Source organism: Zootoca vivipara, chromosome 17 (genome assembly GCF_963506605.1).
Source record: "Zootoca vivipara chromosome 17, rZooViv1.1, whole genome shotgun sequence".
In the NCBI taxonomy this organism is placed as follows: Eukaryota; Metazoa; Chordata; class Lepidosauria; order Squamata; family Lacertidae; genus Zootoca; species Zootoca vivipara.
Genome location: NC_083292.1, coordinates 24,164,141 through 24,178,484, shown reverse-complemented (window position 1 = coordinate 24,178,484; position 14,344 = coordinate 24,164,141). Strand labels below are relative to the sequence as shown.

Here is a 14,344-nt window from a genome sequence, read left to right as displayed (position 1 = left end):
CTAGGTTGCATCAACAGAAGTATAATGTTCAGAGTAATACCACCATTGTATTCTGCCTTGGGGCTCATCCACACTTTGCTTGTCCTGCGTCTAAAAAGCACATGTCTGAGCAGTTTCCCCCTTGTCCCATGCTTTCTAGGTAGGAGTCTGAGTGGTTTTCCATTTGCCCTGCCACTTTCCCTGGGAAAACCCACTCTTTACAGCTGAATCAGAGCAAACATCAATCCATGGGAAACCTGGTTGACGTTTGTTCCAATTCAGCAGCAAAGAGCAGGTTTTCCCCTGGGACGTATGGGCGAGCCCTTGGTCAGACCCCACCTGGAGTCCTGTGTCCAGTTCTGGGCACCATGATTGGAGGAGAATATTGACAAGCTAGAACGTCCACAGAGGAGGGTGACCAAGATGATAAAGAATCTGGAAACCAAGGATTATGAGGAACAGTTGAGGGAGTTGGGTATGTTTAGGCTGGATAAGAGAAGACTGAGGGGTGATATGATAGCCATCTTCAAATATCCGAAGGGCAAGCCTGTTTTCTCCTGCACTGGAGGATAGGACTTGATTGCAAGAAATGAGATTCCAACCAAACGTTAAAACAGTAACGTTTCTGACAGTAAAAGCTGTTCAACATTGGAACGGACTCCCTCAGAAGGTGATGGACTCTCCTTCCTTGGAGGTTTTAAAGCAGAAATTGGATGGCCATCTGTCATGGATTCTTTACTTGTGATTCCTGCATTGCAGGAGATTGGACTGGATGATCCTTGGGATCCCTTCCAAGTCTACATTTCTATGGTTCTATGTGGGTGCTGCTGTGGTCTAAACCACTGAGCCTAGGACTTGCCAATCAGAAGGTCGGCGGTTTGAATCCCCGCAACGGGGTAAGCTCCCGTTGCTCGGTCCCTGCTCTTGCCCACCTAGCAGTTCGAAAGCACATCAAGTGCAAGTAGATAAATAGGTACCGCTCCGGCAGGAAGGTAAACGGCATTTCTGTGTGCTGCTCTGGTTCGCCAGAAGCAGCTTAGTCATGCTGGCCACATGACTTGAAAAAACTGTCTGCGGACAAACGCCGGCTCCCTCGGCCTATAGAGCGAGATGAGCGCGCAACCCCAGAGTCGTTCACAACTGGACCTAACGGTCAAGGCTACCTTTACCTTTACAGTTTTATGTGGCATTAGGGTCTGGAAACTAACATATATTGTTGTTTTGTATGTGCATCTAAACCACAGAGCCTTGCTCCGAAAATATGTCTTTAAACCTATTGGCTGCCATTCTCACAGTGGAAAAAGTTGCCATCAGTGTCTGTGCTGGCGTTCTCATGTGGTGGAAGAAGCAAAGAGGTAGGAGGTTTCACCCAACTGCATGCACCACTTCAAAAATACCTCTTGAAACAGGCGAGGATTAGGCAGTTTTACCTAAAATAAGAAAAGAACAAAACGTCTCCTCCCATCCATAGCCTATAAGGCTGAAGGTTCTCCAGAACCAAGACTGGGTTCAGTCTCCAGTCTGGACCACACAGAGGCTGGCCCCTGTGCTACATGGCTGCATGGCGAGCTCCTTCTTTGGCTTGCTGCACTCCCTGTATGGTGGCAGCAGCAGCAGCAGCCCAGGCCCAAAGTGAGCAGGAATGGATGGAGGGAGATATGCAAAGGGGGGGGCAGCTCATCCCAGTCCACATTGGCTCCTCTCCACAGGTGCCAGGGAGATTCTCCTGCCAAGGTTTGTGTCAGCTGGCCACGCTCTTTCCTGCATAGGCTGGCAGACAACGCAGGCCAGTGCCACTTGGCTGCTGGGGGGGGGTCGCTCCGGCCCCCCCAGGCACCGACAACACATGCTGCGCTGCTGACCACCAGACATTTTTCATCTTCAAGCACTGAACAACTTAGAGATGTGATTAATCAAGTGGACTTTGAATCCCAGATTGAAATGTGCCTCTTAATTTCTCGGCAGGTGATGCTACAGATCCCAAAGCGAAGTGAAAAGGTTTTTGCTTGTGCTCCACTCTGCTGGCCAAAGGATGTACACCCCTCCCTGCAAAAAAATTATAACTCAGTCATGGCTTTCCTGGAGCGACCGGAGTTCAATTCGCTTGGGCTCCTTTTAACTTTGTCAGGCATGGGTGGAATCTACACACATATGGAAAATGTTCTGAAAATGCTTTAAAAAAAATTTTTACATTGAGTTTTCCATAAGGCTCACCATCGCCATCTAGTGTCGCATTGTATATTGTACTTAAACAGACACTTAAAATGTTTTATTTGCAGCTGTATAGCTTGAATCCATGGTTTTGCATGGGAGGACTGGATCTGAAACATGGCTCAGTGCACCAGGTGACATTGGATCAGTCATGATCTCTCAGCTAACCTACCTCACAGGGTTGTTGTGAGGAGAAAATAAAATGCAAGAGTTAGTTCTCTGCTCACCATAGCTGCCAAGTTTTCCCTTTTCTCGCGTGGAAGCCTATTCAGCATAAGGGAAAATCCCTTTAAAAAAGGGATAACTTGGCAGCTATGCTGCTCACTCCATTGCTCCCCCCCCTCCTGCAAGGCACACATGTTCTCATTGGGCCTCTGAGGGGGGTACTCAAGGGTACACAGTAGGGGCACCTTTTTTCCCTAGAAGAAAAGCAATGGCCTCTGAGGGAATCTTTCCTCCTGACAGCTGAGCATGACTCTCTCATGCCTTGTTTATTTACCGACTACAACATTTAGCCAAGTAATCAATTCGATCAATCAATTAAAAAGCCTGTTGGCGAACTTCAAAAGCATTCCAAATTAATTGGATGTAATGGTACGTCCTAATCTCAGTTGTTTTTGATGGGTTATTGCTGTGGATCATGGCATCAGCGAAGTTGCCATAACTTGATATAAAATGTACCCCTTGATGAACTATATTGGGGCTGGTACAAGTCTTTATCTTAAATGTGTCCTGGAAGGCATTGGTAAAACTTCCCGACCTCCTAATACTTAATATAAGGATGAGAACCTTAATCCTGTGCTATACCAGCAAAGATTAATTATCTCCTCTGGAAAGACTGGAGTTCTGCACAGAAAATAAAATCTTCCTCGAAAGGTAAACTCACGATTCAGGAAACATACAGACAACCAATCATTTCTCAGTATGGTCATGTCCTTTCAACTTCAAACTTCAGTGAAGTAAGCAGAATAGCAAATGGCCATGAACTTGTAGGAAATAAACAATAATATGAAGGAATGAAGGTGTTACGACACTCACTCTTCCAAAAAGACATTTTTTCTTCTCCGTAAACAACATTGGCTCAAAATAATACTTAAGCCCATATTTGTAATATTCAGTGGCTCACAAGCTCCAACGGGACCTCCCTTTCACGCTACGCTCTCAAGGAGCAGCCCCACACATTATTGGACACAGACCAAAGGAATGGCTGAGAGATTTCTGATGGTTGAGGGTCTTAAAAGAAGAGGAGGCACAGATTCCTGGCTTTGGTTGCATTAGCCTTCAAAATCACCCCTTCCTTTGCTTTATTTAATGTGGGTCTGTGACACATCGCTGCACTCATTCTCTAGGCTTTGGGGAGAATTAGGGATCCTTTTTACTCCCAAGATCATTGTGTGTATGCTGTGTGATTTGCTGCCTGATGATGTTGCAATTGTGCTGTCTGGAAGCAGCATCACTATACTCTTGTCCCTTTCATTTCAAGTAATAAATCAGCCTTTCTTTATTCCTCTGGTGTGTGAACTTCTTTGGGCATAAGGTTACGGCTAAACATGTGTTCATAATGGACACATGTAGGGACTTCAGCAAAAGATTCCAGTCCTCTTGGAGATATGCATCAAATACATGTGAGTGCGGGGACGTGGGTGGCGCTGTGGGTTAAACCACAGAGCCTAGGCCTAGGGCTTTCCGATCAGAAGGTCGGCGGTTCGAATCCCCATTTCTGCTTTCTTGACAACGTTGCTTTCTTCCCTAATGTTGCTCAGGGTGCACAGCCTCCAACATGGAAACAGGGACATTCTTTTAAGATTTGTGAAATGCATCCACACCCATTTCCACCCTGTTGGTCACTGCTGAATAAACTTGCTCATCACATGCTAAATTTCTTCGCCAGTTCCAATTGGTCAGCATTTGGCAGATGGGATTCATACAATTAAAATGATTGTTTGCTTTGCACAACAAACCCAGTCCCCCCCCCCCAAAACAACCTCAGCCTTTTTGCGTTGAGAAAAGTGATGTGGAAATGGAAGCAGGCTTTCTTGTTGTCCTCCACTTGGACTTCTGCAGCAGAGGGCGCCCATGGGATATGAGTCTTTTCTGAATTTATTTCTGGGGGTGGTTAAAAAGTCTCCACACACAAAGAGTGAGGCCTTCAGCAAAGCGTTCTTCCTCTTCACTTCTTCATGTGGGCAGCAAAGTTGCTGGCGCTGCAGCAGGAAACCAGAAAGAGAGCTTACGGTAAAATGATCTGAAGAAGTGTGCATGCACACGAAAGCTCATACCAAAATAAAAACTTAGTTAGTCTTTAAGGTGCTACTGAAGGAATTTTTTTATTTTACTTCGACCCAGACCAACACGGCTACCTACCTGTAACCGGTAAAATGATGATTGGCAGGACGCTTTTCTGTCTCCTTTCCCTATTCATGGGTAAGTTTTCTTTTTTTACCGTTCAAAATATTCAAGATTCAAAAGAAGACCATGCTTGATGGATGGGACTTGGGTGTGTAAATGTCAGGGCTAGGCACAGCAGCTCTTTTATACAAAGGCGTATAAGACAATTCACAACAGCAGTAATGGCTTCCTAGCTATGATCATTCAACAATTATCATCTATGCCAGCCTTCCAGTCTTGCTTGCTGCAGAGGGATCTGGGGTGAACTTTATGGCACATTCTCTCTTCATGGCTTTGTTACGGGCTTAGCAGCCCTCCTGTCACATGCCCCAAATTCGCCAGTTGTTAGCACCGCAGTAGGAGGCAGCAGAAGAACAAGCCAAAACTAACAACATGAATTTCAACAGGGACAAAGGTAAGGTTCTTCACTTAGGCAGGAAGAACCAGATGCACAAATATAAGGTGGGGAACACCTAGCTTAACAGCAGTACATGTACAAAGGATTTGGGGGGGTCTTAAGAGACCACAAGCTGAACATGAATCAACAGTGTGATGCAACAGCAAAATAAGCTAATACAATTCTAGGCTGTATCAACAGAAGTCTAATGTCTAGATCAAGGGAACGTGTCTGGAAACCAAGCCTTATGAGGAATGGTTGAGGGAGCTGGGTATATTTAGTCCGGAGAAGAGACAACTGAGTGGTGATATGATAGTAATCTTCAAACATCTGAAGGGCTGTCACATGGAAGATGGAACAAGTCTGTCTTCTAGGATTCAAGTGGCAAGAAATGAGATTCCAAATAAACATTAGGAGAACTTTCTGACAGTGATAGCTGTTCGACATTGGAAAAGACTCCCTCAGAGTGTGGTGGAGTCTCCATCACTGAAGATGTTTAAAGAGAGGTTCGATGGCCGCCTGTCAGGAATTCTTTACTTGTGTTTCCTGCCCTCAGAAGGTTGGACTAGATTAGCCTTCAGGTCCCTTACAACTCTACAAGTCTGTTGTTGTTTAGTCGTTTAGTCGTGTCCGACTCTTCGTGACCCCATGGACCATAGCACACCAGGCAATCCTGTCTTGCACTGCCTCCCGCAGTTTGGTCAAACTCATGCTGGTAGCTTTGAGAACACTGTCCAACCATCTTGTCCTCTGTCGTCCCCTTCTCCTAGTGCCCTCAATCTTTCCCAACATCAGGGTCTTTTCCAGGGAGTCTTCTCTTCTCATGAGGTGGCCAAAGTATTGGAGCCTCAGCTTCACGATCTGTCCTTCCAAGACCTACAAGTCTAGGGTTCCATAATAGGTTTGTCAGACAGGACTTGCCTTGCAGAAGCCATATGCTTGGTTCTTTTGTCTTTCAATACTTTCCACCAGTCACGCAACCCAACATTTCATTGCCTGGTAACAGATATCATGTATGTTAAAGAGAAGCAGACATTTCCGCCCATGATGTAGAAGTCCACTGTCCAGGCTTGGTCTTAGAGGTGGGTGAGCTCAGTGGTTGCCCAGGGTTTTGAGCTACAGCTTGTCCTTCAATGAGGTTGAAATGTTTCTATTTCAAGGTCCACTTTGTTGTCTCTTACACTAGGTAAAAATCAGTGGAACTCAGCATTGCTTAGGGCCAACAGATATTATAAGCAATATATAAATGATAATACAATGGCTTTAAAAAGACCACCAGATACCTTTTTTAAATTTATAACTCTCCTGTATTATTTTTAAGGATTACCAGAGAGAGAGAGAGAGAGAGAGAGAGAGAGAGAGAGAGAGAGAGAGAGAGAGAGAGAGGATATTCTATCATTAAGAATGATTACCAAAGGGGGGGTTCAGGAGCTAAGGAGAGGGGGGTGAGGACAAGCCCAGCTTCAAAATGGACTACCTTCGATTCTCAACACCCGCAGGATCCACTTGTGGCAGAAGGGGACTTGTGGGGGGGAGGGAGGGAAGGTGGACAGAAATGTTTTTTCTATGTCTTGTCTTTTTGTGTTATTATATAAAACTAATAAACATTATTTTTAAAAAAAGAAAAGAATGATTACCAAAATATAGGAACTGCTACAAACGGCTACAAAACAAAAAGTAAAACAAAATTGCTAGGCTTAGTCACATGGTTGCTTCAGTTCTATATTTTTGGGGCAAAAAAGGAAGAAGATACAGCTTGAGAAACTGCAGGTTTTTTATGGTGATACTCTGCCCTTGAAAGACTAGTTCTCCCCTCTCCATAAAATTTATATGCTGCTTAATTGTGGGGAGGAAATCCTCAAACTGCACCAACTGAGGGCCAACTTCTTGTAGCTGAGGAGGCCGTGTCAAAGCTCAGGGAGGACAGTTTGCAGCAGGAGCAATTTTGTGCTGAGCATAAGAAATAATAGATGCCTGTAACTAGGGCAACTTGTTCCAGGCCTTCCTTGGTTCCTGTGCGTGATTCCCTAAGATTTCTAGGCAGGGCGCCACTGGAGAGTTCGATTGCACAAGTAGAGAACTAGGGTGGGTGGGTGGGTGAAGAAATAGCAACCCTTCGCTATTTAGAAGTGATCGGGTTGTCTTTTCTTCTACTTTTTTGGGTATTTCTGAATAGCACCTTTCATATATTTAGAGTATCCATTTCTTGAGACTTGAAGACTAGGCAGTATAAATGTTTTGCCGTAAGAAAGGAAGTCTAGGCGGTATATTTGGTTTAAGCTGAAACAGCAGTAAAGGCATTTCATGCAGCAAAATGCTCAGAAAGGTTCTGCAATTTCACCCAAGCGTTGCTATTTGGATAGTGCTAACAAAGGGTGCTAGCTCAAATGGTGCTGGAGGAGACTCTTGAGAGTCCCATGGATTGCAAGAAGATCAAACCTATCCATTCTGAAGGAAATCAGCCCTGAGTGCTCACTGGAAGGACAGATCCTGAAGCTGAGGCTCCAATACTTTGGCCACCTCATGAGAAGAGAAGACTCCCTGGGAAAGACCCTGATGTTGGGAAAGATGGAGGGCACTAGGAGAAGGGGACGACAGAGGACAAGATGGTTGGACAGTGTTCTCGAAGCTACGAAAATGAGTTTGACCAAACGGGAGGCAGTGGAAGACAGGAGTGCCTGGCGTGCTATAGTCCAGTGTTTTTCAACCTTTTTGGGGCAAAGGCACACTTGTTCCATGAAAAAAATCACGAGGCACACCACCATTAAAAAAGTTTAAAAAATTGAGAAACGCTGGCCTAGGGGAGGGGAATGTCTGTGCCACTAGCTGTGGGGAGCCTCCTTTTACAGCAGCAGTCTATCCCCAATAATTTAGGTGCCAGGGGTTAAACAAGTGGAGACAAGGCATTTTCATAAGAACCTAAGAAGAGCCCGCTGGATCAGGCCAGTGGCCCACCTAGTCCAGCATCCTGCCCTCACAATGGCCATCCAGAGGCCCGATTGGGAAACCCACAAGCAGGATTCAGGCACAAGACCACTTTTCCCCTCCTGTAGTTTCTGGCACCTGGCATCCAGAAACACTGCTGCTTCCAAATGTGGCCGGGCAGAGGAGAGCCCTCAACAGGTTGCCCTCTCCTCCACGAAACCCACCGATGTTGGTGGTCATCACTGCCTCCTGTGGGAGGGAGTTCCTAAGTTTAACAATGTGCTGCAGTTAGGAAGTCCGTCCTTTTACCTTCACTTCCAGTGCCAGGACCTCTGACCTGCTCTGTGTGCCCTTCCCACGTGCATTGCAAGGTTTGCTCCCTTAAGGGAGAGGATCTAGGGGAGAAAGGGGGTGCTTCCCTCCTGCACCCCCACCCTAGCCCCCCACCATCCCTTGTCTCTCCTCCTCTGCACCTTTCCAACACCCTCCACCCACCCAAGGTCCCTTTATTATTGAACCTGGTGGTCATCTGCTCACCCTACTGAAAGCTGCAAAGGAGCCATTCTGCCCCCTCCAGCGAGGAAGATGAGTCCATTACTGACCTCCCCTTCCGCTCGCCCCCACTAGCGTTATTAAGCCTCTCTAGGAATTGGATTCTTTGGATTTAACCATTATAGATCCACTTGAAATTCCCTTTCCCCCCACCCCCGCAAGTGGTGCCTCCCGGGCAGAATTTCAGGGCAAGAAATTACCTTTACCTTTTCACGCAGCTTGCTACATTTGTACGTAAGTGAAGAAAGAATGCACATATCGAGTCAGCAAGAGGAGCGAGAGCGAGACAAACAGCAGCAGCAGCACCCGCCGGCCGCCTCTCACGTCCGAGGCCGTGGTGGTGGCTGTTGAGAGCTGCGCTCGCCCCGCGTCGTGACCCGGCCGGCTTCCTTTCCGGCGGATTAATGGCAAGGCAGCAAATCACCCTTCACGTCGCCGCACGTCGGGGAAAACACCAGCCAGCGTCTCGCGGCACACTAGTGTGCCGCGGAACAGCGGTTGAGAAACGCTGCTATAGTCCATGGGGTCACGAAGAGTCGGGCATGACTAAATGACTAAACAACAACAACAACAGCAAAGGGTCACAATTGTGTACTTGCTGCACTATATTGCAGGAATGATAAAAATCATCATTTTATCTGTGTTGGCAACAAATTCTTAACAACATTTACAATATTATTTAAACCTTTTCTGTCTGCTTGCAATGAATTGGAATCTTAGGAGAGTTCATTTTAACTTTCATAGTGATTTTCTCATTTTTTGTTGCATACGTACATTCAGGTTGTTATATTTTGACTTGATGCTTGAGGAAAGCTCTTTCAGATGGCTTTTGAGTCAGCTTTTATCTTGGTGATTTCAAGAGATGTTAAGTTTTAGACCCAAGCAGATCAAAGAAAATAGAAGAACCCATCGAAAGGGCGAACGGGTGGATTCCAAACTGTGCCGACAATACAATCTGATCCAATAAAACAATTAATCCTTTCTCTTATCATCAGAACAGTTGCCTAGATGTTTAACTCCCATATACTGTAGCACTGTATTGAGTATTTAAACGGTTTTCTACATGTTATCTCAATAAAACTTGCAACAACCTTATAAGGTAGGAATAATTATAACAACATTATCAATGGTAGAGTGCAAGAGCCAGTGTGGTGTAGTGGTTAAGAATGGTAGACTCGTAATCTGGTGAACTAGGTTCGATTCCCCGCTCCTCCACATGCAGCTGCTGGGTGACCTTGGGCTAGTCACACTTCTTTGAAGTCTCTCAGCCCCACTCACCTCACAGAGTGTTTGTTGTGGGGGAGGAAGGGAAAAAGGAGAATGTTAGCTGCTTTGAGACTCCTTCGGGTAGTGATAAAGCGGGATATCAAATCCAAACTCTTCATGGTCAATCCCCAGCATCTCCAGGGAGGGTTGTGGGAAACTCCTTCCTGAAACCCTAGATAACTGCTTCTTCAAAAACACTCACTATGAAAAAAATCGCTTATCCAAAAACAAGGAATTAGTAGCCACAGATTCTGTGGTTGAGAACACATCAGAAATCTTTGTCAGTGGAAATTGTTGACTGGCTAGGTGAATGGAAGCCACTGACACACGCTCAGCTAACGAGCAATTTCCGGGGAAGTCATTGTGTTTGTAAAGTGGAATGTTTGTGTAGTACTTCGTTTTGCAATGACTAGCTCCCTCACTGGCCTTGGTTATGTCTTCAGAGGGTTAAAAGGTGGAGCATAGGGAGCCGTGCAAAACAGCACAAGGGATTTTGACAGATGCCACTCATGTGCTGTCATAATAGCAAAATGTGATTGGCAGCTGAGCAGCCCTGCCCACCTGTCAAACGTGGTCATGAGACTGATCCTGATCTGACCCTTGGGGCCACAAAGATTCCCATCCTATCTTAGGCTGGGTTTTTTTTAAACCAATGCACACTTTTGTGACTGTTTTTTTCTGTTATAATATTCTAGAAACTGCCCTGGGGGTGCTATAATTTGTGCAGGACAGTTTAAATAACTACTGTAGATCGTTTATGCACCATCCTTTTTGTAATGCAGGAATGCTGCTTCCTCTCTCTCACAGGGCAAGGAGGAAGTGATAAGTTTCCAGTTGAGAAGCACTTTTGTGTAATCACATACTCATTTAGCAACAGTTATAACTTGCAAAAGATGAGGTTGTAGAGTGCTCTCTCTCTCTCTCTCTCTCTCTCTCTCTCTCTCTCTCTCTCTCTCTCTCTCTCTCTCTCTCTCTCTTACACACACACACACACACACACACACACACACACACACACCTTTTCCCCTGCCTACTTCTTTTGTTGTCTGCCTGTGATATTTATTATGGGATTATGGCACAAGTGCCTAATTTATTTATCACATGACCAGAAGGGCAACCCAAGAGGGGTCCCAAACATCCCCCAGCTTTGCAACTGAAGTGCGAAACAGCAGTCCATGGGATGGAGAGAGAGCACAAATTCATTCTTCCCCTCAGGGTCCAACTCAGAAAAACCAGCATTACATCTGGTGGACTTTTAAGACTACCGGTATGTGACATCTTCACTGTATGGCCTCTGGTTGAATGTGAGCAGAAATAATAAAACCCTACCCAAAAAAGGGGACGCAGGTGGCGCTGTGGGTTAAACCACAGAGTCTAGGGCTTGCTGATCAGAAGGTCGGCGGTTTGAATCCCTGCGACAGGGTGAGCTCCCATTGCTCGGTCCCAGCTCCTGCCAACCTAGCTGTTCGAAAGCACATCAAAGTGCAAGTAGATAAATAGGTGGGAAGGTAAACAGTGTTTCCGTGCGCTGCTCCGGTTCGCCAGAAGCGGCTTAGTCATGCTGGCCGCGTGACCTGGAAGCTCCCTCAGCCCATAACGCGAGATGAGCGCCACAACCCCAGAGTCGATCATGATTGGACCTAATGGTCGGGGGTCCCTTTACCTTTACCTTTAACCAAAAAAAGAGGGGGAGGAAATGTAGATTGGGTTGCAAACTGGAGAAAATAATATGAAAAAGTGGGGTGATTAGGGAACATCTTAACCTCCACAAGAGTCAGTTTTTCACCCTGAAAATGTAGGCAAGAAAATATTAAAGTCCTCTCCAAGTTTATTTCAAAGACTGGCATGATCAATTTTAGCAGGCATGGATTGCAGCCTTAAAAGCAAAGGGGAGCCCAGAGGCGGCCAGTGCTGCCACAAAGCCTTTGGCAAACGCCGCCTCAGGGTGTTGTGGGGCTGCATTAGTTTCAGTCCGTCCACCCCCCACCTTGGGAGGGCACCACTGGGCTTTCCCATTGGAAGGCAGGTGGCACAGAGCCTTTCAGGGTCTACACAAGGATACTCTGCCACACAGACAATGAGCACACAGGGCTGGGGAATTGCTGGAGTTCAGTTCCCATCATATGACTGCAGGCTTGAGTCGGGAGCAGGCATCCCCAAACTTCGGTCCTCCAGATATTTTGGACTACAATTCCCATCTTCCCCGACCACTGGTCCTGTTAGCTAGGGATCATGGGAGTTGTAGGCCAAAACATCTGGAGGGCCGCAGTTTGGGGATGCCTGGTCTGGAGGGCCAGATTGCCCACCATGACTCAGGTATCTGGGAGTGGGGAGCATTGCTCAGACATTGGGGTGGTGTGCAACAGTATCATCCAAGCCAAGCTCCCAATCCTATAACAATCATTACGTTGTCTGGAAAGCCCCTTGCTGCCAAATGTACATTAACCCTGCTGTGGAGAGTGGAATCAAGAAATCTCAAGAGACCAGACAGATCAGTGCCCAGCAGATTTGTCAGCGAATCTGCTTTCAGATGCTGAAGTGGGTCACTGGGACAGTGTGGTACAATTGGGAAAGGGCTGTGGCTCAGTACTAAAGCATTTGCTTTACATGCAAAAGGTCCCAAGTTCAATCCCTGGCAAATTCCAGGAGCGCTGAGAAAGCCTAGTTGGAATCCTGGAGAGCCACTGCCTGTCAGTGTGGACAATACTAAGCTAGATGGACCAATGGTTTGACTTGACATAAGTCAAGGTAGCTTTCAGTGTTTCTTGACAGTTTCTTCCTTCATTTTATTGACCATATAGGTTCCTCTGGTGAAGAAAATGCTGTGAATATGAAAGGAATTCTGGGAGGATCTGCAACTTTCCTGCTGAACACTTCAGAACAATTTAAAAAGATTTCCTGGCTCAGAACTAAAGGAAAGAAGGGTGCTCAAATTTTTGTAGCCGCTATTCCACAAAAGAATCCAGAAGAGAGATGTGAACTCAATGACCAAATTTTAGCATATAGAGGGCGACTGAGTGTCTCTGAGGACTGCATGTGGTTACAAATCAATAATCTAAGTCAAGAGGATTCTGGCATATACACAGCACAGATCTGGATAGCTGATGACAAAGATCCAATAAGTGAGAACTTTCCCCTGAGGGTGTATAGTAAGTATTCTAAACATTTCAGCCACCCAGGATGGGGTTCTGATCAAAGCATCTTAAGCCTTGAACTGGCTTTCATGTAGAGTCACAAATGATAATAGAGCATCATCTCTCCTTCAGTCCCTGACCCTGTGGAAATAATTCTGTGCCTGCATCCACACCAGGGCCCTTCTGCACTGATGAGGCCTGCAAGGAGAATTAAAATGGTGCTTCATACAACACAATATGGAACTCTATCCAGACCCCCCCACAAAATAACTAACAGTGCCCATCCCCATGGGTAAGATCTCACATTAATTCAAGATAATGCCTCATTATCAGCTGTAGCCTAATGGGTTTTTGAGGTGATTGTGCACCCCACAAGAGCTACAATGGCTCCATCACACCACTTTCACTCTTCCCACAAGAAGGGATGAAAACCAGTGTGGGATATTTTTGGCACAGAATTCGCACTCAGCCAGGCATATTATATTGTATTTATTTCCTGCCCCAGGACAGATTAAAAGGTTTTAAAATCAAGTAAAACAATTTAAATGTAGCAGATTAGGATTGGTCCTAAATACATATGAGGTGTCAGAGGCCAATGTAAAGAGGGGTGTGTTCAGCATATGATATAAACATTATATAATGAAGGTGCCAGGCAGACCTCTGTAGGGAGGGAATCCCATAGCTCAGGGGCTACTGCAAAGAACGCCCCATCCTAGGCCACCACCACCCACCAAATGTTTGAGGGAAATGGAAGTAGAGATAGAGTCTCCTCTGCTGATCTTCGCATCCAAGGGGGTCTGTAGGGAAGGAAATAATCTCTCATGTTTAGTTGCTTATCTCCATTCTAAATAAAAAAAACTTTTTGTATGCTTTTGCTGCTGTTTTCTCTTACCTTTCCATTTATTTGCAACTGCCCTATTTGCCATTTCTGCCAATTATTGCCCTTTTGTATACCATGTCTCTCTCCCTTCCTGTTTAGAGCATTTAGTGGAGGCTGACCTGGAGATTGCCTGTGACCGAAAAGATTATCTTGGTGGGAATGGAACTCTGCAGCTGAACTGCTCTGCAGGCAGCTGGGAAGATGATGTGATGTTCAGCTGGACCCCAGCCGACATGAGTGAATCTACCGGGAGATCTCTTGTTATTACCAGGCACAATTTAGAAGGCAATGATTTGAACTTCACTTGCATAGTAAAGAACCCTGTTAGCGAAGCATCCAAGACAGTGTCTGTCCGGAAAATTTGCCATGGTAAGATTTTCTCTCCATTTTTCTTTTGGCAGAATTATGCCTGTATCTAAGCTAGTCTTGCAATCCTATTTGTTGATGACTTGCTGATCCAGACCTGTGCTTGTCCTCTGCCTAGAAATAGGGATCAGAGCAGTTTTCCACTTCTCCCATGCAGTCTAGGCACGGGTCCAGTTTTGCCCTTACCCAGCTGCTATCCCCTGGAAAACCTACTCTTTAGCAATAAATTGGAGCAAATGTTAGTCT

The 14,344-nt window shown here is 45.8% G+C and overlaps 1 protein-coding gene across 10 annotated transcripts in view; it reads left to right on the top strand.

Moving 5' to 3' along the window:
• The window catches only part of LOC118075668 (SLAM family member 9-like), a 61,239-nt gene that overhangs the window by 19,701 nt on the left and 27,194 nt on the right, over positions 1 to 14,344 (top strand). For 3 of the 10 annotated variants that reach the window (XM_060269782.1, XM_060269781.1, XM_060269780.1), the window contains exons 1-3: positions 4,326 to 4,614; positions 12,520 to 12,867; positions 13,832 to 14,101. The exons of the other annotated variants lie outside the window; for them this stretch is intronic. In XM_060269782.1, the coding sequence (XP_060125765.1) occupies positions 4,569 to 4,614; positions 12,520 to 12,867; positions 13,832 to 14,101 (664 nt within the window). In that variant the 5' untranslated portion in view covers positions 4,326 to 4,568. Of the gene's footprint in view, positions 1 to 4,325; positions 4,615 to 12,519; positions 12,868 to 13,831; positions 14,102 to 14,344 lie in introns of those variants that run through there. 10 annotated transcript variants of the gene reach the window in all.